Genomic DNA, 27,824 nt, shown 5'->3' with positions numbered 1-27,824 from the left:
CCTACTCCACTTGCAGTAAGACATCAAGCACTAGACAATGGACCCAATAAACTTACCAAGTGAACTAGTGGCAAGTTTATGAAAGCCCAATGTTAGGAAACCACAATTGATTGGAAAGATAACCATAGAATGGTATGGAGAGAGGTTTCTTGTTTGTGATACAAAGCACAGGTAATTAGGCAAATACAATCACTGACTCAAAGCAAACTATGGGATCCAGAACATATTCCAAAAATCTCTTCACTCCTCCGTGGTTTCTAAAGAAGGTAATGTGTATTTATTGAGGTGGAGTTAAAGATTCAGCAATAGCAGAAATTTTGAACAGATGACGTTTCCCTCATTATTCATCACCATCAATTTGTATTCAATTAGGAAGACACATCACTTGTTTGAAGTAACAGACCGAGTCGACAGTCTGATATTTAAAAATGTATTAAGTACATTAGTCTTGTTAGAGTGTCAATGATCAATTTTTGCTACAAGCAGCCTTGAGACGAAGTCTGTATTGTTTTTGGCACACAGAACTCGACAAAGATCCCTCAAGATTAAGATGCAAAGCTTGCCTATAGTCGTCAATTTAGTAACGTTCTAATTTAAATAGTACCATCTTTTTTTCTTGCTCCAATCCCAAGATGGCATTACTTCAAAGACAACTGGATACACTGAGAGGCTGGAAACCTTTAGACCCTCTTTCCTGTAACACACCGCTCCCCTTGCTTCTGCCCTCTCCATGTCCCACAGGCCCCACAAGCCAGAGCACGGTGTGTTCTTCCACTCCGCCAGCCCAGCGTGAGCGCTTTCTCCTCCCCAGAGCCTCCCGCCCACTACCAGTGCTTTCATTCGACAGCCATCCTGGGAGCCGTGCACTGAAAGGTGAAAGTGCAACTCAACAAAGAATCTTTTCCAAAATGTTTTATTGCTACAAGTTGTGAGATTTCCAACTATCAAAAACTCAAGGTTTCTGAAACAAAACTTAAGGTTTCAGCTCCCTGTGGTGCAACAGAACCATTTCACAGGACTTTGTTTCGGCAGTGGATCTGGCGAGGTTTTGGCGCCCGCAGAACAGTATGAAGAAACCCTGCCTGTAACATAAAGGAGTGGAGCACGCGCTAGAACAAGACCACCTTCCACCTGAAAGGCCAGTCTCCCTTGGAATTCTCTTGATTTCAACATTTAATGCGGGTAATCACTAAGACAGGCATATATGTTTCCTATAAGAGAACCCAACACAACTCTTGTTAGCGCTTTCTGAACAGATGCTGCACACGGCACCTAAAACATTGCTAGAAACTGTGCAGAAGAGAGTGAATCGATCACAACCTACCTGAATCCAGACCACGCGTCCCTGGTCTTACAATCACAGCTCTCGTGTCACAGCTCTGACAGCGACACACCATGGGGGACACACGGCAAGGTGAAACACGAGGGCCGGACAAACCCACGGAAAAGCTCGTCACTAACGCCGGGACTACTGTTAGTCATGCTATTCAAGATCACACTTTATTCTTTGTGCATAATAAATAGATACAGAAAAATGTCGAAAATGTAAGATTCAACTATCTAAATTAAAATTGAGTCAACTAACCTAGTCAGATTTTGATTTTTAAATGAGAAATGACAAGAGGAGGAAATACGAAGAAACACAAAAAGAACTTTACTTTCCTATGTCGATACAGGTCAAGGGAACCCTTTCTTCCCAAAGGGTTGATAACACCAGTTCTCTCAGCAATAAACATAAGGCACTTGTTTAGATTACAACATGACTGCGTTTTCTCTCGCACTTGTTTCTCTAACCCCGTCCCCCACCCCACAGCATCATTTGGAATTTATAATAGAGTGAATGAGGCAAATGTGAGGGGACCCAGGGGACACTACTCAGGGCACAACAGTACAGTACAGTGCGTTAGGGTGATGTCTGGACATAAAATGGACCCCGTCAGGGTCCCCTGACACCAGACAACGTATCCACTATCAAGTAAACCTGAAAGAAAATATTTATTCAATAGTTCCAGTAGAACCGGGCTGGAATACAACACCCGTGGAAGGAATTCAGCTCCTCACGGTGGCATCTGCATGGAGAGTTCCAAGTACTCGGGATATTCATTCTAAGACAATCTACATCATTTGAACATCGTCGAGACAAATATATGACTCTCGTTTCAGTATACAGTAGCGTTCAAGCACAATCCACACACGCCCCCTCATCGTACGGCCGGTGCCTCCTCGACGCCTCATCTGCGGCAGAGGTAGCACTGGTGTTCCTTCCCAGCAGCGAGACCTTCAGTTGCCACTCGTAAAAGTTGAAAAGAAAGTTGGGTTTTCGTTTTTCCATCTGTTAAGATGTTCCTGAGACAAGGCCAGTTAATAAAACGTAACAAAGCACTGGAGTTCGGTTGGTACTTTCCATCAATCACATCACTGGATTCTTAGACTGGGACGCGAAACGCAGGAATGTGCTACGAAAGGCTGAGTTTAGCAGAACCATCCCCTCAATGAAAGGATCAGGTCTCCTGAAAATCCCCTTTAGGATACACTTTCCATCAAATACTACGAAAAGGTTAATTGTATGTACAACCGATTCATTTTACTGGCCTTACTCACTCGGATCTTGCAAAACACAGTGAGAACCTTGAGCAAGAGGCTAGTTCTCAGTGTATAGGTTTATCACTTTAAGGCTCCTTTTTCTCAATCAAAATAGCAGTTCTCAGTTCTCCTTTCAAATGACGACTCACAGATTCATAGTACCTGCCGTCCCAGCCCTCAGTGACACCTCGTGCCGCAGCAGCAGCCCTGGCTGGCACTGTGCGGCTCCTGGCGCCGGCACCAGACCGCCCTGCAGAAACTCCGCCTGCGCTAGCCCGCCAGCACGCTGCACCACCTCTGGCCTGCACCTCTGTTTCCACCTGTGTGTTTTCACAGAAGCCCAACACAGATTCGTTGAAATATTCACACGACTGTTTTTCAAAACAATTTATTGCATCATATTTGGTACCTCATGTTTGACAACAAAAAGGAAATTACATCTGTAACTGCAGGAAAAAGAAGCTGGTCTGTTATTGAAAAAAAAATCTTGGGCCCTTTAAAAATTACAAAGTCTTGGGCTTGCCTGAAACAACTGAGCAAGAAATATATTCTTAGAAATGTAGGGCTTCAAGTATTACAAACCTGTGACACTGTGGAAAAATTCCAGAGGTATCTAAACTGCAGCACTTTTTTTCTGCATATCGTGAACAAGGCCTGCTGAGGTTTTTAACTATTAGTCTCTTGATCAGTCATAGAATGGTAGTCAGGAGTTCTGCTCTGTAACTTCAAGCCATGGTAGATTTCCTTTTTTCACTCTGCGGTGAAAAAATTCATGCTTGCTAATTAGTTGGTGCCACATCACAGTGCATTTGGTTCTTGCATTACAGTTTTAACAAGTTTGGCCAAAACAATGCTGAAAGGTTTGCATTGCTATTTTAGTTCTTCAAGTTTAAGTTAAAATTGAGATTGTTCCAACTGGTTCCTTCAGTTAAAAACTGTGGTACAAGAACACCAAACTGATCATGTACAGTGAGTTTCGAAAACACAGCGTATTGAACACCCTCTAGGTTTCTTAGAATTCTGCTTGGTATCTATATGTCCCAGCTTCTACAACGTCAAGCATCTGTTGTAGGTTTCTCTGTAAATAGTGATTCACATTTGCATACTTCCTATGGCCAGAATCAACCCCGCAACAAAACCAGTCAGATGCTAAAGCCCCAACAACTCTTTGTGCTCAGTGAAAGAATCCAGTGCTAAAACAGCATTTATGCTGTCTGAGATATAGTAAAATCTCACAAGACAAATTTAAAGTAATATTTCTGCCACACACCTGCTTTGTTAGCTGTAACAGCCTCCAGATTTTATAAATTAGTTTAAAAACATGGGGGGGTAGGTAGGAAGAGGATAGGTATCTTTTTTTTAACCCCTCAATTTTAGCAGCTTTTAATTTTTTAAGAAACTGAACCTATATCCTGTAATATGTTAGGTATTTTATACATACTTTTTCAGCAGGATAAAAACGTAAAACACTATTTGAAGGCAAAAACATTTACTCTTCTCATTCTGTGTAAGTCAGAGCAATGCAGCAGGTGCGTGACAAAAATATTATATACTAGATATGGTCCAAAGTCAATCCATTTGCTTGTTTAATGATGTTCAAATTTCATTGGCCAGTTCTTCAGTTTCTGCAGAACTATCTCCATTAACTGTGATCTTCATATCCTCTTCATATCCAGGAGGCATAAAAGCCAAAGCATAAGGGAAAAGCTTATGACAATTTGCTCTATAAACTTCAGCAGCTTCTTTACAGTCTCCTAGGCTACCATCACACAAGGCTTCTAATACCTCCATACATGTCTACGGAAAGAAGAAAGGTCATGTTACAGCCCGTCCAAGAGAAAAGTTACTAAGGTGAATCTGACATTTTGTGATCAACAGTTTTCTGCAATAACAGGCCAATGCACATATTTAGGATAAACAAGAACATTCCTATATATATATATATATATATATATATTCCATTAGAATCTATCTGTTTCTTCAGAGCTGCAGGGTTTATACAAAGATGACTGTTTAAGCCAGGACCAAGGCTGGGCAAGCAAGGGGTGCAGGCAGCTACAAGGAAAGAGACACTTTCCGCAAGTGCTGGCGCCTGGGCGACAGCCTCGCCTCAGCCTCGCCTGGCCCTGTACATAAATGTCAAAATTTACATGCCAATGTCAATTACTGCTTTGTATTCTTAAGTATTCAAACTAAAGAGAACCCTAAGTTACGTTCAATAACTAAGGAGGAACATTTCAAACACAAAGGGTATGCATGCATTTAAAAAAAGGGGGGGGGGGTGCTCTTGAAAATTGTTAATTCTTCCACCCAAACCCCTAAATATGTATGCTTCTCATATTTCTAAATGATTCACATTGACTTGCATTTCTCGGGTTTTCTTTCTTCATCTTTTCACCTGGAAGGCACTATGTAGCTTCCAGATATGTAACAGCCTGCACACCTACCTGTCTGGAAAGGTTCTGATCTAAATGCTGCATTAATCAGCAACCAGCAAGTCTAATTTTTTTCCTTAACCATATTTCCTTCATGTGCTATTAAAGGAAAATATTTAACTCTTTCAGTGAGTGCTTTTTTTTTTTAATCTGGCTGATCATCACACGAGGTAGCTGTCCTTTATTTTTAGTCTAAACTAGAATCTGTATTTCGCAACATACCCATATTATCTTAAGGTTTAAAATTTTTTTTAACTTACTGGTATTTTACAGAGAGAGGAAGGTAGAGAGAGAAGTATTAGATTGTTGTTCCACTTACTTATGCATTCATTGGTTGACTCGTTATGTGCCCTGACCAGGGATCGAACCTGCAACCTTGGCATGTAAGAAGAATCTAACTACCCACACTATACATGTCTCTAACTACCCTTACTATCTTTCACTCTACTTAATCTCATTATATTATAAGCTATAAAATGAGCATCGAAATTCAACCCGTGATAAATGCATCTTAAATGTCAGAATCTTGAGACCACTGCTTGCTCAGAAATATAAAATATGAATTGAAATCCATTAACCATGAAATGTATATATGATTTTACTACAACAAAATTTTTTTGAAGATTTTGTTTTCGAGAGAGGGACAGAAACATCAGTGTACAAGAGAAACATCTATCAGTTGCCTCTTGCACACTCCCAAAAGGGAAACCTGGCACAACCCAGGTGTGTGCACCCTAACTGGGGATTGAACTGGCAACCTTTGAGCTTGTGGAACAATGCCTAAGCCACTAAGCCATACCAGTCAGGACCTAAAACATATTTCTGAAAAAATTATTGTAAATAACAAATGTGAAACCAGTTACTAAACACCAAGCACTTGCCGATGCACATGTGCAACACCTGGTCCTAAATAAAGCTAAGGTCAGGTTTCTGATAAGGGTTCGTAGCGGCGTAAAGAACAGTACGCATAAATAACAAAAACATTGTTTGTGACCGTTGTTCTCTTGAGGAAAAGAAGAACAAACACTGGTGAGGTACTTGTACAGCACAGGTATGAAAAACTCCTTACCTGGAGATTTCTGTTTGCGAGGGATTCGTCAAGTGTTGTTGCCAACTCTACGGCTCGCTTCTGACTGGAAGAATCTAAATAATATACCATTTTGGCAGCTACATGAAAAGAAAAAAGAAAATCCCTTTTATTTCAAGGTAAAACCAGCACATTATCCTCCATCCATTTAAAGATAAAATGCAAGGTATACATGCACACAGAGTGTGGTACTTTTAGGAAAAAAAATTAAGAACAGCCTTTTGAAACACTGTTAATTTTTAAAAACTCTGAGAGAGTAGACCAGAAATAGCCTAACTTTCCAAGCTGGGAGAATGATTAAGGTAAGAAAGACTATAAAGAAGTGCAAATATTCTAGTAATATCTGTCTTTGTATGACAGGACCGTGGACAGTCTTCTTTCTAAAGTGAGCATAATTTGGGGTTTAGGGGAATACCCAACCCTGATAGTATGAGCCAAAAATCTGAATTCTGAACTCCAGAGGCATACAAAGCTGCTGGGTTTCTTAGCCAGGTGCTCTGAAAGCTGCCTAAACCACCCCCGCCAAGCGTCCCATCAGGTCCCGACTTTCTCCACGCGACTCTGCCAGGGGGCCCTTGCCCAGGAGATGGTCTCAGGTGCGCAGCACCGTCAAGCTTGCACTCTCACGTAAACACGAGACAGGGAAGACGACAGTCACAACCAAGTGAATTTTAAGAGCAAGGTGATGGGAGAAAGAAACAGAAATGGAAAATTCTATCGGAAGCATATTTAAGCTGCCTGTTTCCGTGGTTTAATACGTGACACATATATGCTGCCCCTTCCACGTGAAAACTGTGTGACGATGTCACTGACCCATGAAAGTGAAAGTTGTGTTAGGCAGCTAAGGGTAGGACCGAGGGATTACCTGACAATCGGTGTGGCAATGAATCGGAATTCCTTTTCAGAAAAGTCTCATTGAAATTCTTTGGATTTGTTGCTCCAAAAAGACGATTCATCTCTTGTGTTAATACTGTTCTAACTGTTTCAGGCAAATTTTTACTTTCACCCACTGCTGAACAAATGAAAAAACAAACCCCATGAGCAGTTAGAGAGTCTGATAAAGTTGGCAGGAGTTAAAAAATTATCTACTGGATGAGGCCAGTGAGACTGATCAATTATATACAAATACTAGACACATCTACTCATCATTCAACACTGAAAAAGCCTCCCTATGTAAACTTACAGAATTTCAATTTAAATGTGTCAGCAAAGTAATCTAATGACTTTCTAAAGGCACTCAAAGACATTTCTTTGACAGATGGATTCATTTCCAGAAAAGAACAGAAAGCAAAATACATGGCGAAAGATGCAGGTCCACTGCCTTATGAACTCTTAGCTACTACCCCCGCCAACTTTAAGGGGGTCTGCGAAGCAGGGGCTTGACACCTACCTGGTAACAATGTCATAGAAACAGTTCCGCCAAAGACAAGAGAATTTTCCTCACCATCTCCATCTCCTTCTACCCCCAAGTAAGGGATTACAAGCTTATCGATATAATAAGGAGATATGGTTGACTTCACTAACCTTTATTTTCAGGGGCTACGTGAACTGAGAGCTACCACTACCTACATAATCAACTCCAAAGGAGCACCAAAGTATTGTTCTGTGATGAATACACTGCAGCCATCACATCCCCAGGTCTTGGGATTTGGAGACAGCAAGCTGGCCACCACCTCCATGGACTCCTCTCCAAACTGTGTCCCAGCTGTGCTGTTTCACTGCGGGCAGACCCCGGCGACATCGCAGGGTGGGTTCCAGACCACCGCAATAAAGCAAGTACCGCAGCAAAGGGAGTCACAAATTTTTTTGGCTTTCAGTACATATAAAAATTGTATTTGTACTATACTGTGGTCTACTAAGTGTGCAACAGCATTATATCTAAAAAGACAATGTACCTACCTTAATGTAAAAATATGTTATTGCTAAAATATGCTAACCATCACGTGAGCCAGTTGAAAAAATGTGCTCAACCAGGGTTGCTACAAACCTTTAGTTTGTGACAAATGCAGTACTTGCGAAGTACAATACAGCAAACCATGATGAAAAAAAAAAAGGTACGCCTGTATCACTTCAGTATAGAGAGACAGTCTGGGTCTTTGAGGCAGACAGACCTGGGCATGGATCTCGGCTTCGACAAATCATAACCTCTCTGAACCTATTTCCTAATCTATAAAACTGAGGTGATATCCAAGACAGAAGGATCACAGCAAGGAAAGGCTAAATTTACAAGAACCAATCACATAACAGACTCAATAAATTGTAGTTACTGTGTTGTCACAGATTGAAAACATAGATTTCTCTTTGGTTAGGAACTATGGTGGTAGCTTTCAAACTCTGCCTACAACCAAGTGTGTGTACTCTGATGGGTATGTACCCGTCATACATCAATTATGTGCAGCTTAAGTTTCACAAAATACTGGTCCTTACTTTGTGCAACACGTGCTGGTGTTTTCAACTCTATTTTTATTTTAGGGTTTCAAATGCTGGTAATGACCCATTAAATTGCTCTCCTTGTGTCAACACTACCTCACTACCCTAAGTCAGAAAACACTCTGCCACAGGATTGCTGACTGAGTAATTGACCGATATGCCCTATGCTGCTTAAACAGCATTGCCTCCATCACTCGACACAAGTGAGTGGTCCAAATAAACGTCCAAATGAACGAGCTACTGGTCACTTGCCGTTATGGCTATACTTGCAACTTGGTTTAAAGGGATCCTGTGGGGAATAACAAAGATACCCCAATTTTGTCTCTCTTTAAGTATACTCATGTTCTTAACACAGCTATTAAGCAGTCTACCCAATTTCTTGAAGGCTTTTTGAAGACACAATGTATCAGTATAAATTAGAATTGCTTTCACTACTTAAATTTAGTCAAAATAAGGATCTCTTTGTAAATTTCTTTCTGACAATGTCAGCTGAACACCTGGAGAACCAGGAATAGCTAACATGCATTTTAATTTTCTGAAACAACTGTTCTAAGAAAATAGTCACATGTTCATCAGTCCACCCACTCACTATAAGGAAATACATTTAGAAATGCCACTTTTAATTCGCATTTTTAAAAAAGTCTCTAACTCCATAGCACTTATCTGTATTATTACCTTTCAGGAAAGAATTGATCATATAAAAACAAAGTGTATGTTGCTTTTGAGAATAGTTTACATGCATTCCCTCTTAACCAAGAATGGATTAAAACTTATTTCTAGCCTTAATATTCTGATTCATGGTTTCAAAGTTTTTTTAAATACAAGAGACTAAAAAGAAACTGCTTTACTTTTTCTAAATACAGCTACTCCTTCTTGTATTTTGTGTAATGTAGCTGTATTATTACTTTATGAATTTAAAGATTGAGGAAAAACATTTCTATGATTCAGTTTCTATAACAGGAATCACTTCTTTGACAAGCATAAGTATAATTTAAATGATGTTTTACTTTTCCTTAGAAGACTAAACAATATTCTTAATTGGGACAATTTAGCAATTTTCAAAACGATTGAGATGCCTGGTTTAATCTCATTAGTTCTTTTCTTTTCTTAAGGTTTTATTTATTTATTTTTAGAGAGAGGGGAATAGAGGGAGATAGAGAGAGAGAAACTTCAATGTGCGGTTGCTGGGGGTCATGGCCTGCAACCCAGGCATGTACCCTGACTGGGAATTGAACCAGCGACCCTTTGGTTCGCAGCCCGCGCTCAATCCACTGAGCTAACACCAGCCAGGGCTAATCTCATTATTTTTATATAAAGCATGAATTCACATGGGCCTGAGTATTTAGCCATGAGATAATTAATTTAGCAGTGTTCTATTAAAAATTCCATTTCTCCTTCTCTAGTCACTTAAAAATCAAAACAACACCACGACATGAGTATAGGAATACCGTCTCAACTTAAAGCTCTTATAATATGCAGAACAGTATGGAGATCTGGGCTCTCATCCCTGGTTCATTACTAATTACCCATGTTAACTTAAATAAATAACGTCATCTTTAAGGGTCTCAAATTTCTCAACTGTAAAATGAGATGTAATTAGCATAAAATTCCATCTTTCATTCTGTAAATTTCTGTACTTCTATTTCACATTAAAACTGATGCATGGAATCTTGTCAAAACATTTGAAAAGTACAATGATTGTTTTAATGCTCTTTTTAACTTATATTTAGCAATGAAATTTTTATGACTCAAAGAATTGTGCTAAAGACATAAATAAGGAGATAACCAGTCAACTTCAAAGAGATTCATCCATTTTAGAACAATTTACTAAGAAGCTTACCATAATAAAATGATTCAAAATTTTAACTTACATGCAACTTTCTAAAAACAGAAAAAAAGGTGATTCTCAAGTATCTGAACTGAATGATTCTATATCAAAATTAGGTAACATTTCTAGCCTTAAAAAATAAAGACCTTTAACACAAAAACAAGAGCCCTGCTTTTTCCCTCAGCTACTTTAATATGCAACAGGCTTAAAAGGATTGAGTTTATGAGGATAAACTTGTACAGAGCAACTTATACACAGTCACCATCAACCACTGTAATCAAATACTTAAGAAATGGAAAACAAAACATACCAGTACTAAAGAGTCGGATCATACACTCATGAAGCCAGGGATGACTAGAATCAATAGCAAATGCCCTCTTTACTGATTGTAGCATCAAAAGAAACTTTTCTATAAAAAGAAAAAGTAAGATACATATTTTATCATTTGATAAAATAAAATGTCCTCCTTTGGAGGACTAAAACCTTACAAATAAAAAAACTAATTTATAGTCAATCATATCTGAACTACAAAGTGTATGACTGAAGCAAATAATTTCCTCAGATTAGCAACATTAGCTCTTTTCCACACAAAGCTTTTAAAGAAAACAGTTTTCAATGAAGCATAAAAAATTTAGACAGCATTCAACAGTATTTGAACAAACAAATCTGAAGCCATTTCATTTCCTAACCTCCTGTAATCAAAATAAAGGGATTTTCCTGAGAAACCCTTGTTTATAAAAGGATCTCCTTTGTGTGGGTTCCTGCCACAGGTCCTGGTTTGCCTCCTAGCTGACTCTTCCTCTCCGCCCCAGCTCCTCTCCCCTCGCAGGAGGTCAAGTGTTCAGTGACGCTCTAACCTCTCTCCCTGCTGTCCACCCCTCCCCCCAACCCCCACGGCCCCAAGCTTCAGTGGTGCTCCCACCTGTCAAACGGGAACTTCCACCTGTCAAACGGAAACTCCCACCGCCCTTCTATCATCTAGGACTATACCTCTCTGTTAAGGCTTCCCTAATTTGGTACCATTTTCCAAATACCAAAATTCAAAACCTCAGGCTTCTCCGACACTTTCTTTTCCCTTACCCCCAACATTCAGAAAGCTAAGAGCGTGGCCGTGCCCTCTGCCACAATCCATTTCACTTCACTGCAGCGGGCTGCCAGCACGGGCCCTCCAGGGCCCTTGGGGCGGGGGGGGGTGCCCAGCAGAGAAGCCAAGTGAGGGGGGTTTAGATCCCCCTTCCCTGCTTCAAGCAGAACACCATTTGTGTTTTACATTTTGGGACTGATTTAAGAGTATTAGTCAAAAAAGGGAGTTGCGGTAACTGTTAAAAGTTTAAAATAACTTATTTTCCAAATTATTACACAATCATTGTAGAAAATAGAAAATACTCTAGTATTTAAATTCTAGTCATTCAAATTCCACCATGAGATAATCATCTGTTTCCTTCTGATCTATTTCTTCCTGGCCACTTTTCTATTTGCATACACATCTAAGTAGCTCATTACAATGAAAATCAAACTAATTTTATATTCTGTTTTCAAACAGTGTGATATGGCAACCTTTCTCCAACATTATAAGTTACTTTTGATAAATATGACTTTTAACAGAGGCACCACTTTACTCAACCTCCTGCAGCAGGACAGTCACACTCTTTGGAGCACAACCTTCTATCGGATCTTACTAGCCAGTTTTTCTTCCCTTTAATGCACATCACCTTAATGACAAACCTTTCCCCTAATGAACCACTTGGATAACATCCATTCCATACCATAGAATCTTCTTAGCATCCACTCACACACAGTACAAGTCTTCTAAGCCCGGCCACCAAGACCCCTCACTTATGTTTTACCTGGGCCTAATCCAACCTCAACATTAACACTCACTTGTATTTTCTTAACAAAACCTCTTCCCTTCTACGCATCTTTTCTTTTAGAAATATGACCCATCCTTGAAGATACACCTCAAGTATCACATCATCTATTTTTAACAATAGCTAATAACAGCTTACATTTATTGATGCTTACTATGTACCAGACACTATTCTAACTTCTAAAGTACTAACCAATTTTACACACACGCATATGGTAGTTACTATATCTGACCCTAATCCTAGTTATGTATGTATACATATTGTTGATTTTAATGTCCTAGAAGAGATAATTATGTCATTGTAGCCCTCCACAACATTTTGTGCATTTCTGTGAGGAAGGTGAATTGACATTTGCCAAAAAAATCCTACAGTAGTAAGGCTATCGGAGCTGGAAGACTATGTCTAGGAAATACAGTTATCAATTTTGTCAGGGCCACTATATCCTAATTGCCTACCTTTCCTAAAGTAAATCTCAAAGGCAAAAAGATGAGTTTCTATCTTGTTCTTCACCAAGTTCTTCAACGGTGTTAAAAATTTAATAGCTTCTTCCAATGGAGTTTCAACCTAACGAAAATAAAAGATATTATACAAATGGAAACAATTTGGGGGAGGATGTGTCTGTTACTCTTTTTATTAAAAAAAAAAAAAACAACTTTTTTTTTGTAAAAATCACTTACCCATCACCCAGGAATAACTGTCATATTTTAGACCCCCAAAACCTAAAGGGAGATTTTGAACTTGAACTCTTCACTGGTTTTTAACCACAGAGATTCCATTATCTCTGGATAGACACTACCCAACAAATAAGGAAGAAGGTACAATAAAACCAGGGGAAGAGAGACAGCAAGAGAAACAGGTAACATAACTGGAGGCGGGGCACAGGGGAGATGTGAAACAGCGTTGGAGGGGTAAGAAGAAAATTGTAGAGATCATTACAGAATGAGTGAATGTTTGTTTTTTTTTAATTCAAGCAAAGTATGTATAATTAAGCTATTAAAAAAGGTACAATATCCATTGTCTTGCTTTGTTCCACTACAAATTCTATAGAAAGTCATTGTTCAAATGCCTTATTAATGGTGAGATGGTGTTTCAAAAGACTTATATTTATAGAACCTGTCTCCACCACATTTTACTAACTGTAGGAATGTCATATAAATTACAGCTTGTAACCACTGCTGGGCAGGTATGATGTCTACCACAGAACCATGCCACTGTTACAGCTGTCATCCGAGTACGGAGTCAACCCCTTCTCTGCAGACAGGGCTGGGGCAGAGGACACCCCGCATTTACCAGAGGGGCCCTGAGTGCCTGGGTTCTGCACCTGCCTTCCCTCAGCAGAGAGGCCGGAGCCGCCTCCCCTCCAGGGAGTGTGGGTTTGCCCTACAGCCACACATGCGTCTGCCGGCACAGTAATCGCGGTTTCACCAACACAGACTAGCCAAGGGTACTCTTTTACAGCATTTAAAAATAAAAAGTCAAGCAATAAAGTGTTATCTATGGGATTTACACAGCATGTAAAGCCTCTGGCATTAGTATTCTTTTTTTAATCCTCACCAGAAGACATGCTTATTGATTTTAGAAAGAGGGGGAGGGCAGGAGAGAGAAAGCGAGAGAAACATGGAAGTTTCTCTCAGCATCCACCAGCTGCCTCTCGTACACACCCGGACCAGGGAACAGATCCGCAACCCAGGCAGGTGCCTGACCGAGAAGGGAACCCAGGACCGTTGTTACAGGACAATGCTCCAATCCAGCCATACCGACCAGGACTGCGTTATTTTGAAGGATACATACTCTAAACCAGGAATCAGTATACAGCACCACCTCTCTCTCATAGCTACAGATACCAAAACATAAAGGAGAAAATAAGGGTCCTTATAAGTATGCCTTTCTCACACATTTGTAAATATTTTGCTTCTTATTTCCAAATTCTGAGTTCTACTGAGTTAGGATTTGTGGTAGACAGTGAAGAAACATCTACCAGGGAAAGGAAAAGAACTGGAAACAAACAGTGCCATCCATCTGTATCTTTTCATGACTCTAGGGGTAGAAATGGAAATGAAGGTCACTCAGATATGGCTGCTATTAAAGAATGCAAGCAATGAATATAGGGAATTTGAATCAGCACAAGCACTTTATTAACTGAAATCATCTCATACTCTGTTGGGGTCCTATGTTCACTGAGTGGAGTAATGGATGGAATTCCCAGTATTGTGCATACTCTTTTCTGTCTCTCTGTGTGCCCCTCCCTCCCTCTCTCACACACACACACACACACCCCCCTCTGCCCCGGCTGCTGTTGCTCAGTGGATTGAGTGCCAGTCTACAAACCAAAGGGTCGCTGTTCGATTCCCAGTCAGGGCACATGCCTGGGTTACGAGTGAGGCCCCCAGTAGGGGGTGCAAGAGAAGCAACCACACATTGAAGTCTCTCTCTCTCTCCTTCTCCCTCCCTTCCCCTCTCTCTAAAATTATAGGCAAAAAAAATCCTGTCAAAGATTTGAATTTAGTTAAATGTAGAATGAAACTGTATTGATGAGCAAAGTAAGACATCTGCAAGGACAGTTTTTATTTTATTAATTTATAAACTAACCTGAAATCGAATCCATGTTAAGGTAAGTTGTACAGGAGCATATCTCCCTACACTCCCAGTATGGTGACAAAAAGGTCCCAACCATTAAACCCTACATGGACAGAATACTAAGGACTCCTTCCCCGGATGGGGGAGGACACATCCAGCTCAGACGGACGTGACTGCAGGCAAGGAGGGGCAGGGAGGGCGGCCCCCGAGGACGCTCACACACACCAGCCACTGCCTCGGGATGCGCTGGAGAACAAGCACAGCATCCACCGAGGGGCTTTGGACGTTACGCTCTGTCAACTCAGTATTCAGCCCACTAACTACACCTCTTCCTACTTTCCTTTTCTCCTTCCTAACTGGAATTGCTTCAGTCAAGCTTTTATTTATGTGATGTATATTATCCTGAACTCGAGACCCTAAACTCACCATTTACACATGCTCAAATACAGGATCACAAAAACAAACAAACAAAAAAACAAACAAAAAACAAGTACAGATTATAGGTCCAGACTTGGCAGGTGGCTTTCAAAGTGGCCTTCAATGTCACTGCTGGTAGTGATGGCTCGATGTGATGCAACTTGGCCTTGCCACCACATTGAGGCTACGGGTAAATGTGGATGCTATTAGATGCGGGGCATCTCGGAGGCAGCTATCCTAGGAAGAGTGTTATGGGCCTAACAGGTAAGAATAGTACATACTGAAGAGCAGTCCATGAAACTAAGGTGTCTTCCACTAGGCTTCTTCCAAATAAAAAGCACTGTCTGTAAGTGCTGCTTTGTTCTGAGATTCTGTAATCCTCTAGCTCCAAGGATTAGACCGCAACGGGACACCTGGCCCAAATGCAGGTATTACATACAGGCCTGACACAAGAAAAACCTGAGTCTGTAAGGAGGCCTGGTACTGAATCCTGCTCTGTGGGGCTACTGGGTCCAGACAGACCCACTCCTTTACAATCTGAAATGCAAGACATGAAGTGTCACAAAGGAAAAGGTTGTTACGGAAAGCCCTAGGGTAGACAGAAAGCGTGGAGAAAGGACAGCGGTGGCAGGGACTCTGGGGTGATAAAGTGGTGTAATAAAGAAAGCTTCGGCAGAAAAACAGAAGGGCCAGAAGTCGGTGTTATCCCTGAAAAGTTCTGCAACTCTCCATGAAGCCTGAAAGTTCAATTTTCTGTGCTTATCTCACTTCCCTGTATAGTTTTCCAATTAACTTCCCAAAACAATAAAGCTAGTATCTTTTTTCCCAGAAAACACACAATTATTTGTGAAAAGATGTCAATATAGCCTTGTAAAACCCAAGCTAGATTTTTCTACGGTGCTTAAATACCAATAATGCTATGAGATAGTACTGTCCATCTTTTCTGGTATAATTCTAAAACTGTTTTTCTGACTCTATTTATTAGGTATTATAATTTTGCTTAGTCATAGAGCATTCCATGATTTTTGAATTTTTAGTTACTAGTAAAGCTGAAACTGAACCTAAGGCAATGTTATTATTTATATTGCTTTAACATAATAAATTATGCAGTTATTTTTTCCTGGAATAGGAAGATGTCAAGAGTCATAAGAGAAACTGCATGGGTATGTTTCATGTGACAATGAATATCTTATCTTGATTTCAGCTTAAGGTAATAGGTTCTAAACAGTAAAGTCCAATAGAGATACTGTAAACTGACAACATGGATAAGTGAAAGATACACGTACAGACCTCACTTTTTAACAAGTGAGTGTCGATATAAAAACCTGCCTAGATATAAACACATATATTTTACCACTTATAACAGACACTACCTTCTTTACACACAGTTTCTCTAGCCCTAACATCTCTGCCTAGTAGGGGTTTTGTCCTCGTCCCATTTTCCAGATGAGAAAGACATCAGAGAGGTCAGACACAGTGTCCGAGACACACGGTGAAGTGTAGGAGCGGTAGACCCAGATCAGAGTGACTCAAAAGCTGAAACTTCCCACTACACCAACAGTAGGCTAGTCTGGATCAGGATCGGTATTTCAAGTTTTAAACCTGCACTGTGATTTTTAAAGAAGAAAAAGACTAAAATTACAATGGTTTTTCACTTTAAAATCTATAATCAAATTGGTTAACTAAGTAAACATAAGGTGACAAGAGCTGGTCATGAAATTGCACTCAGCTGTGCTGACCACCAGTCTCAAGTACCTTGGCCAGCTTCTCAGGGATAAGCTCCTCCTTCGGACCTCCAATTTCCTCATCATCATCATCCTTCTTCTTCTTCTGGTTTCTCTGTTGTTTTTCTTTCTCTGCATTTTTTTTCTCTTCTTCTATCTGGGCTTTCTTTTGAGCTCTTCTTTGTTTATTACGTAGCTTCTTTAGTTCTTTGTCAGACATGTTTGCTGTAGGCAATACGTTATTAATTAATAAAATTATAAGCATGTTGAATGGATTAGTAATGAGTAATTACTAAATATTCCCATACAAACTCCCATAAAAATACTTTATTATACGCGCTCATATGCCAATGTGTGCCTAGCCTTTAAGTGATTCCACATTTGACAGAAAGCCCGGAAACCTCTTCAAAAAACGTCTGAGAACAGACGGAGCCCTGGTGCTGTAACCACAGCAAAGCACAGAAGTACTCAAGTTCCTACAGCAGTATCAGCCTACTCACCACTGTAGCAAAACGACAAGCTGTTTCACATCCCTGTGGCTTTGGACCGTGCTTTCTCCTATCTATGCCTTCTCTAACCTTGTCAAACGGTTATTCCTTCTCCAGTCTGTGCTGCCAATATGCCACATATACAGCATGGGGCAAAAGGAGGTTTACACTGGTTCATATGGAACGCAATACAATAATTATTAAATATAATAGAAGAATAAACTATTTCACGTACTCACTACTGTAAACCTACTTTTGCCCCCACTCCCAGCCCGCAGTTTGCATGCCACAAAACGCAGCATATACATGTTTCCAGTTTAGACCGTGAGCAACCTGGTGGGAGAGGCCGTGTCTCACTTGTGTTCTCGGGCCTAGCGGCATACCGAAACACACAGAGAACACTAAATATTTGCTGATGAAATAATGAATAACCAAATGGTAAATTAAAACTTTGACATTAAACATCAACAGCTTCCCGAGGCAGAACATGTAGAATGTCTCAAAAGAAAGACTGGAAATCACAACCCCATGCCCACAACCCACCACATTCCTGTCACTGTTCAGCTCGTGAGAAAGCTGTCATTTCAAGTGACCAGGGAACACGAGAACCTAGTTAAGAAACAGTGTTGAGGAGTCTATTTGGGGGTAAAAAATAGCCACTCTCCACCTCCTATCACACACAGAAATCAATTCTAGATGATTAAAATACCAAACGTAAAAATAACAAAACAAGTATCATAAGAAAACATAGAAGATATTTATTAAATATATTTTAAATTTTTAAGTAGAAAGAACTGTTCTAAGCGAGACCCAGAAGCATTAAAGAATAAACACTTTTTTATTTCAGAAATACTAACCCTTTTACGTAATGAAAGACACCCACCATAAATACAGGTGAGACCTAGATGACAGGAAGAAAATACATGCAACACATAAACAAGGACTAGAGCCCTGAACACGCACAGACCCATACAAATCAAGAGGCTGAAAGCAAAACAGACAAAGGACATGAACAGCCAGCTCACAAAAGAAACCTAAGGGCCACATGAAAACATATGCCGATGCTCCATTCTTAATTATCTAGAAATTATAAATTAGGTACTTCCCCCAAATAACAAAAAAAGTAAAGAAGGAATAATTTTCATTCTTAGCAAGAAAGTAAAATAAAGACAATCTCAACACAGTGTTGGCAGCGATAAAAACTGATAAACCTTTTCTGGAAAGCAATCTGGCACTACACCAAGTTCTCTTTGACCCAGCAATTTCCACTTCTAACAGTCCATGCTAAATAAAAATGTGCATAATGATGTACAAGGACATTTACTATAGCACTGTAAAGGTCAAAAAAGAAATCCATATAGATTCCTACATAGCCATCAAAATGATTAATGATGATAGTAAGCTGCATCCAGATTTGGAACAGTACTGTGAAATGAAAAAGTATACGTTTCAACAGTGGGTATGTTATCATTCATTTATTTTCTTCCAAGTAAAGAAACTAAAGGTAAACCAAATGACTACAAGGAACCACCCTGCAATGTGTGTATCAAGTATTACCTACAGATAAAACTCTGAAAACTGTAGGAAACTGTACCTTCCATAAGGATAACCTTTTGAAAGAAGATAAGCTTTGGGTAGCAGAAAAGTGAAAGGATATTTTCGTATTTGCAGGGTATATTTCTGAACTGTTTCAACTTTGTACAGTTAGAGTTAGTTATGTATTATTTGTACAATATGAGGAAGAAGAGGAGGCCAGGGAGTGTGAACAAAAAGGTAAACAAAAAACACCAGAGAATTTCAGTTCTCAGCTTCAACTATAAACTGTCCTGTAGAATCTTACTGGCATTTTCTCTCTACTTGAAGAAAAAGTAACAGATAGTGACAGATTCAAGTGAAATCTCTACAAGGATTTCAATGTGTGACCTTAGAAAGTCATAAACTATTCTTGGCTAACAGGAAGTAAAACTTAATAGCAAATTAACAACAACAGCAACAAAAAAGTCCAAAGATATTCAGCGGGAGGAAGGATGAACAAAGCAACCAACCAAAACATCAGAAGAGGAATAAATTTAGGATTGAAGAAAAAAATCGGACATACTTTTTATGCCCCAATTTCTGTAACATGTTTGTCATGAGTGACAAAATATTTGGACATACAATCAATTCATATTCTTCTACATGCTTAGATCACTGTTGTTCTGAGATTCTTCCCCAATTACCTAAGAAAGATCTCTCCCTATATACCCAGACACCCTGCTGTAAAAATGGCATGTTAAAAACTGGTCAAATGGTAAGTCTTGCCCTGGCTCAGTTGGGTTGAAGTGTCATCCCATACACCAAAAGGTTGTGGGTTCAATCCTCAGTTGGGACACATACAGTAGGCAAACTGATCGATTGATCTCTCTCAAATCAATATATATATCCTTGGGTGAGGAGAAGGAAGGAAGGAAGGAAGGAAGGAAGGAAGGAAGGAAGAAAAGTCACTGGGCCATTTTACTAGCTTAATTCCAAGCTGGCTTTTAATGTTCAAGCAATATTCATCTTTTAGTAGGTTAAATTATAAATTATTATTATTATAAAGAATAATACCTACATATACTGGCAGTCAACACTAATGTATAATGCCAACATTAATTATACGGTTAGTCATTTATACTACTGGAACTAGACAACAATATTGGGTAAATGAGTTACTAAATGCAATACTCATGAAACTGAACTTCTTAAAAGTTAAAGACTGGTTACAAATTAAATTCTTACTAAACTTTTGAAAGTATACAGTAAATGGTACATTTCTTTTGTTTCTTAGAGAAACTCACAAATGGCTGTCATCACTTTCTAAGTATGTGCACAGTCATCCCTCAGTATCCTCGGGGGATTGGTCCCAAGATCCCCCCAGAACCAAAATCCAAGGGAGCTAAAGTTCCTTATGTAGCAGAGTCCTCGCATATAACCTATATTTGCATATAAGCTACAGCAGGACATGACTACATATCACTTCATTTGCATGGATTCGGTTTAGTGCTTAGCCCACGGCAAATTCATGTTTCACTATCTGAAACTTTCTGGGATCTGGCCCCCGTTACTTTCAATCCATGGTTGGTTGAATCCAAAGATGCAAAACCAACAGATGTGAAGCGCTGATGAGATCATCATCCCACAAGATACTTGACAAAACACTCAGGAAAAATCTACACTACACAAAAAAACATAAATACACATACACAAGCAAAACAATAAGACATCTTTGTACATTATACCTGTATCAGCTTCATGTTCTTTATTCTCATCTGTAAGGGGGTTGTCATGGAGCTTCAAATAGATTTCTATAGCAATTCTTGCTGCCTTGAAGTAAAACGGATGCTGTCGAAGTACATCTTCTAGTTTTAATAAGTCCACATATGATCTAAGGGTAATCTTCCTCATACAGTATGTATGAAAGTCAAACTGGTCATCAGTGATTTCTATAAAATGCTAACAAAATTGCCTTTTTTATTATACTAAGTATAGGAATGCCAAAGAAAACTATAAATATCAAAGCCTTGGAATTACTTGTGTCCTAGACATAAAAAAATTAGTAAAATAAAATAAAAATTACAATCATCCAATATAAATACCTTGCATATCAAACAAGTTAATACAATTGGCCATCACCTAGCACAGTATATGGCATCACAAGGCACCGAATTATTCGTTAAATAAAAAGGAAACACAATACTTTAAACATATATTTATTCCTTCCTTAATCATACTCAAATATAAAGCTATCATGAGAAATCAAACAATTTATTAGTATATACAATGATGCAATACAGTGGATTTACACATTATACATTGTTTTTATATTTAGGACGATTTGCCAAGTATTATAATATGTAGTATCTGGTGATTTTTCTGATGTTACAGATCTGAATCCTATGCAATGGTAATGCTGGTACTGTAGAAATCAATGAGCAAGTAGGTCAAGCAACCAGAAACTAACACAATTCAATTAAGCTCTGGGGTTCTCTACTTAACAACCAAACAAGCATGAAATTATATAAACTATTTTTATCTGGGAAAAACACAGAAATGAATCAAAAGTAAAGAAGACTAAAAAAAAGGAATTTATCAAAAAATGAAGAATTACACAGGCTACAGAAATATTGTAAAAAGGCTTCAAAGCTCCTATCTTATAAACATCAAGGTGTATGACACCACTAATTAAATTATGGCAAACAGATTTCTGGGACAACTTAATGAACTTTTTTGCACATGTTACTAAGGAAACAGCAACTATTTGAAAGAAACATTAAAAAAATCAACGAACCCCTAAGAAAGGTACAAGCTTTCGATAAGGATTTTACATGAATTCTTGCAGGAAGAGTAGACAATGAAGAAGTCTGCAGAAAATGTAGTTTCTATTTCAATTATAAAAACTGAAAAATATAAGTACTAATATTTAGAAATCACTGTGAATTATAGAAAGAAAAAATGGGATTTGTTCTAAATCTTTAGCATTTAGCAGAATAAAATCAGGAACTCACATGTACAGGGGTACTTACTCTCTCAATCTCGTGACATTTCTTAAGTGCTTCGCCAAATTTATTCATTGTCTTATAAGCCTGGGCACACTCCGTCTGGAACCACATGCACTGCATTTCATTCAAATTCTCTACTGCTGATGTTCCTTCCTACGTGAAAACCACACATATTCAAGACCATTTCTTACCAAATACTTTATTCCACCACTGAATTTAAGAAAAAGAATCAACTGATTTGAATTCTTTTGAAATCATTGTTTTTTAACCCATTCTCAGAGTAAAAGGAAGTAGTTAATAAGTGGAAGAAACTGAAATTATATTCCTAACCACTAAACAAAATACATACTTTTGTAAACAATTAATCAAAATTATCTACGTAACTGGGGTTGGAGAGTAAATATAAGAAATAGAACACTACCACACAGCAGGTACCCCATTATTAATATTAGTTTCCTTCACATCTAAAAATTGATATAAACATCCATCAGTGTATCAGAGTTCAGCCCTGGCTGGTGTGGCTCAGTGGACTGAATGACAGCCTGAGAACCAAAAGGTCACCAGTTCAACTCCCATTCAGGGCACATGCCTAGGCTGTGGGCCAGATCCTCAGTTGGGGTGCATGTGAGGCAACCAATCGATGTCTCTCTTGCACACTGATGTTGCTTGCTCCCTCCCTTCCCCTCTCTCTAAAAGTAAATAAACATAAAAATTTAAGAGTTTAAAAACCCATTGTACAACCATATAAAAAGGGAATAATGTTTTACTCTAACATTGATTTCAGGGTTTTTTCCTGATAAGGTAATCTGATTAAAATCCTATTTTGACATTAAAAATATCAGAAATAAATTTTGAAAGGTAAGGTCTACAACTGTGAACTGTTTATTCATAAGTAAGAACATCAGCTATACGAACCCTTGTAAACTTTGAGCACATCTCCTCAGCCTCCTTTATCAGATTGGCTTTCAGCATGTATTTTGCACACTTGGAGTTGATAAATCTGTCTGCCGTGTCCAAGGCCTGGGCCTCATCCATCCACCTCGCGGCTTCTTTAATATTCCCAGCATGCTTCCAGCGTACGAAAGCAAAACAAACCAGTCAGTATGCTAACGTTACTATGCCAGTAATCAGTTACCTGTTGATAAATGACTAAAACCACAAATGGAAGAAAGGAACTCTTCTGACTCTTGAGACCCTCATCAATGTCGATGCATAAATCCTGCCGTAATACAGATCTGATGCCTTTCCGGCCATGCAGAATACAGCCTCTGTGACAGTAAAGGCTTGTTTTGGTAACAGTGTACACGGTTACAAATCTCAGCGCCTGCAACAGTGCCTGGCACGTCATGAACACTCAAAAATAATGGTTAAGTAAAAGAATAAATAATCACTGAAATCTTTTAAGTGATTCCTGAACAACATAATTCAATGTAAAGATCATAAAAGGCAGAGAGATGGCCCAAGTCCTACACACAGGAACCATGGAAACACTACTGGCTGGGGTCATCAGCGGGCACTCCACAATGACCCTCCTCCTGTCTCACCTAACCCGTCCGCCTGGCAAAGTCACAAAACCAACGAACACAATCTGGCTTTGGAAAGTGCTTTTAAAACATTACCTAATTTCATTATTTTTGGTAAATAAATTATTGGTTTATAATCTCTTCCCCAAGAGCTTTTATTACTAAATTATATTTGTATTAAAAGCCAACTTTATTTTAAGATGATGCTAAAATATGATTAGAGATTCTCATGTAAGACCCAAAAGCTGAGGATGTAAGAGATAATATGTAATATTCACAGTAGAATCTTTAGTTTAATTTTACTAACATTACCAGATACTAACATGTAATGATCATACTCAGATGTTAATAGACACAAACATCTCACAGCAAATGTACTTACTTTTAATTACCTATACTCTTACTACTTAAGACCGAGAAAATAACCTGATGTATGCAATAAATGTATGAGAATATATAACATGAACAACCATACATAAATAACTACATGTATGTGTATACATGGTTATGAGTGATCCAATTAGCATGACCATAACAAGCCTAAAAGTAATCAGACTGAGAAATGTACTATACTTGTTAATCCATAGTTTATAAGCTATAAAATAGTCATTGTTCTTATAGCATTCAGAATCTGTAAAATACAGAAAAATTTGTCTTATTACCTGATAAGAAAAAAAGGGAATAAATATTTACCTTATAGATTTTAGCTTTCACAAGAAAGAGTTCTATCAATGTAGGTGTACTTTCAATAGCGGTGTTTATGTATTCCAGAGCGATAGACGGCTGGCCAATTTTGTCGTAATGTTGTGCCAAGTAGTACTGAACCCAAAGTAATGTGGTTGGCGGTTCTTCTTTTCCATCATCTTTAAAAAGTAGGGGAAGCAGGTGCAAGAAGAAAGAAACCAAGATTAGTCATTATATATATATACACATATATACATACACAGAGTACCCACCTCAAAATGGGTACTCCATCTTTATTAATAAAGAAACTAGTTTGAACCATGTTATTTATGTACCTAGCTATAAAACTATCCTTAAATTTATAAGATCTTTGGATGGGACCATGTTTTCTTTTCTGTATCACGATAGCCCCTTGCACAACGCCTTGCAGTTAGTAAGAACTTTCTTTACATAGTAAATATGGCAGGTAAGTGAAATCAAAGATACAAGAAATTACCTGAAAGGAAACTGAAAGGTGTGGGGGAAGACAAGTTGTATGAGAACTATGAGAGTATATTGATCAGGGTGTTATATATGAGAGAGAAAAGGAAAAGAAAAAAATCCCATTAATATGAGGTAAAAAAACAAAACGAAAACAAAACAACAAGGCCCAAGTGCTTAATTGGGTTTCTAGCTAATACATACATAAATATACTTGTGATGTGGTTATTTTAAATTCTGGTGATTATAATATTCTTAATATATTCTAATATGCTGAATATGCAACAATTCATAATTGAGGTAGAATAAACACTATATCAAAAAAGATAAGTAAAAATGCTTATTCTATGTTTTAGTTCATAATTTAATTTTATGTACTCATAAGAAAATGTGGAAGTTAAATACACAACCCACACATTAAAAAGTGCTTTTTAATACAAATTTCTAAAATCAGAACTGCTATTGGCTTTCAGAGAAAGCAATAGATTGCTTATTTTTTTCTGGTAAAAGTAGGATGGCTCAGCGGACAAACAATAGGAGTGGAACTCACCAACTCCCGATCTGACAGATCTGCAACTAAAGTGCTGCATATTCTTGGGCATGTCATTGAACCTCTTCCACATTTGTAAAATATGTAGGAAAATGCTGATAATCAAAGGAATATTATGATGATTAACCAATGAAACCATGGTAACGCCTTTTAAAAAGTATTATTAAAATTAATCTGAGACCTAAAAACAACGATCAACCCAACAGCAATGAGCACCCCAGGTCCCACACTGGGCTCTCCCACTGTCAGAACTAAGGGCTCCTCGGGAAAAACAACGGATTCCAGGCCCACTAGGGGCAGTGGACAAGATGAACTGGAATAATCTTGTCATGCCCAACTGCAAGGAAGCTATCATCTACTACCATCTTATAAGGAAGCTGGAAGCATTTAAAACTACAATGATTTTTAAATATGTTTAAATCCAGGAATTCATAATACTTTTAAAACTAACCACCTTTGAAGAATGCTACTAAACCAATTAATTCTTTTGAAAACTGGTAAAGAGCAACAGGAAAAAAAAAAGTAGAGGCGGCAGGGGAGAAAAGGCAGAAATAAATGAAGAAAAAGTTCTCTTTTAAGGTAAAAAAAAAAATGAATGATGGAATATCACCAGTTTTTAATTCATAACAGTTGCTAACATGCATGACAAATACTCCATGCCTCTTGATGGAAGAACACACCACCACCTGTGAAGTAATCTGGCACGCCACTCTTACAGTTGAAACAAAACAAAAAGCAAACCCCCAGTTTTTAAACTTCAAGCCTCTTGTCAGACCTGTCCACTAGAAGTTTCTGTGATAACGGTCATGTCCTGTATCTGCTCTAACATGGTAAGCAGCTTCAGATGGCTATTGAGCAGCATTTAAAATGCGGCTACTGCAACTGAGAAACTGAATTTTTAATTTCTTAATAGCCACATGTGGCTAATGCCTACCATACTCGACAGTACAGCTATCCACCAATGACCAATTTATAATATATTCAAGTAACAGAGGAACAACATGTTAAGGAACACAATGGAGGAACATTCAGCAAAACCTAGACTAAGGCTGTCACACTCATTCTCACCAGGGGCCACATCAGCCTCGCGGCTGCCTTCAAAGATCCAAATGTAATTTAGGACTGTATACATGTAACTACTTCTTAACTAGGGGCAAGGAACTTGGGCTGCCGCTGGGTAGAAACGAGGTGCTGGACCAAAGAAAACAAGGTGGTGGGCCGGATCCAGCCCGCGGGGCCTTGTGTTTGCCACCTGTGATCTAGACTGTAGAGAAACTAAAAAAGTCTAAATTATTTTTTTTAAAGACTTCACTTATTTATTTTTAGAGAGAGGGGAAGAGAAGGAGAAAGAGAGGGAGAGAAACATCAATGTGTGGCTGCCTCACACGCCCTTACTGGAGACCTGGCCTGCAACCCAGGCATGTGCCCTGACTGGGAATCTAACCAGCAACCCTTTGGTTCACAGGCCAGCACTCAATCCACTGAGCTATACCAGCCAGGGCAAAAAAGTCTAAATTCTTTAACAAAGAAGTTGCAGGAAGAAGAGAAGATGGAGGGAAAACCTACAGATTAAAGAGAATTAAGAGACATATCAACCAAATTCAAAGTATACATTTCATTTGCATCTTCATTCAAACAAGCTCCAAAACCAAAAAATGACGTGTATCAGTGGAAATATAAATGTGGACCTTTTTCTTTGAAATTAAGAAAGTATTAATGTCCAAATATGGTAGTGATATTATGATCACAATCTTAATATTAAAATACTCATTGATGATATGATAAAACGTTTGGGATTTGCCTCAGAATAACATAGCAGTAATAGGTGTGTACAACCTTTTGGCATCTCTGGAAGAGAAGAGGTCTTGGGCCTCACATTAAATACACAAACATTAATGAAAACTGATGAGCAAAAAATAAAAAAAAATGTTTTAAGTAAATTTTGCGTTGGGCCACACTCACAGCTATCTTGGGCTACATGTGGCCAGTGGGCCACGGGCTGGACATCCCTGCCCGAGAAGAAGTAGGTAAGAATGTAAACGAATCAGGTTTGACCATGAGTTAAAAATTATTGGAGCTGGGTGGTGGGTAAATGGAGAATCATTATGCTATTACATCTAATTTCATGGACATTTGACATAAAATGTTTTTAAATGAGCTAATGTGACTCTCTTTTTACCAAATATTTTCACAATGTTCAAACTGATGGAACTCTATCCTAAAGGGGAAAGGTGTAAATATACAAAACTTACTGCCTAGATAATGAATAATACTGATCTTCTAACTAAGAATTTCATGGTATATTAAAAATTTCAAGATGTTTTTAAAACAAAATTGAGCACTTACCATTGGGGTTAAATAACCGGCAGCTTTTAAGAGAGGTTTCATAACCTACTACCAATTCTTCAATGATTGCCACCTAGAATACAAATACACAGGCACACTTTAATTAAAGATATAAAGAGAGAGAGAGAGAGAGAGAGAAAAACATTATTTCTGTGCAAAATGTTATATTTAACTATTAAAGGACTTGATAAACACTGACACACACTTTTATAAATCTCTTAACCTATGGAAAAAAACTTAAAAGCAAGTTAAACCTTGTATTTTTGAAGGTACGTGTTAAGACA

The 27,824-nt window shown here is 38.5% G+C and overlaps 1 protein-coding gene across 3 annotated transcripts in view; it reads right to left on the bottom strand.

Moving 5' to 3' along the window:
* Positions 1 to 1,634: 1,634 nt before the first annotated feature.
* The window catches only part of NAA15 (N-alpha-acetyltransferase 15, NatA auxiliary subunit), a 66,811-nt gene continuing 40,621 nt past the window's right edge, over positions 1,635 to 27,824 (bottom strand). The window contains exons 10-20 of one of the 3 annotated variants that reach the window (XM_028519165.2): positions 27,541 to 27,613; positions 24,174 to 24,343; positions 22,873 to 23,025; positions 21,982 to 22,110; positions 20,698 to 20,911; positions 16,981 to 17,174; positions 12,687 to 12,795; positions 10,674 to 10,772; positions 6,971 to 7,117; positions 6,088 to 6,185; positions 1,635 to 4,380 (exon numbers count right to left, since the gene is read on the bottom strand). In XM_028519165.2, coding sequence (XP_028374966.1) covers positions 4,180 to 4,380; positions 6,088 to 6,185; positions 6,971 to 7,117; positions 10,674 to 10,772; positions 12,687 to 12,795; positions 16,981 to 17,174; positions 20,698 to 20,911; positions 21,982 to 22,110; positions 22,873 to 23,025; positions 24,174 to 24,343; positions 27,541 to 27,613 — 1,587 coding nt within the window. In that variant the 3' untranslated portion in view covers positions 1,635 to 4,179. Of the gene's footprint in view, positions 4,381 to 6,087; positions 6,186 to 6,970; positions 7,118 to 10,673; positions 10,773 to 12,686; positions 12,796 to 16,980; positions 17,175 to 20,697; positions 20,912 to 21,981; positions 22,111 to 22,872; positions 23,026 to 24,173; positions 24,344 to 25,194; positions 25,290 to 27,540; positions 27,614 to 27,824 lie in introns of those variants that run through there. The other 2 variants (XM_028519166.2, XM_036031827.1) reach the window with 2 other exon arrangements.

This window comes from Phyllostomus discolor, chromosome 8 (assembly GCF_004126475.2).
Source record: "Phyllostomus discolor isolate MPI-MPIP mPhyDis1 chromosome 8, mPhyDis1.pri.v3, whole genome shotgun sequence".
Lineage (NCBI taxonomy): Eukaryota > Metazoa > Chordata > Mammalia > Chiroptera > Phyllostomidae > Phyllostomus > Phyllostomus discolor.
This window is presented reverse-complemented; position numbering and strand designations above follow the sequence as displayed.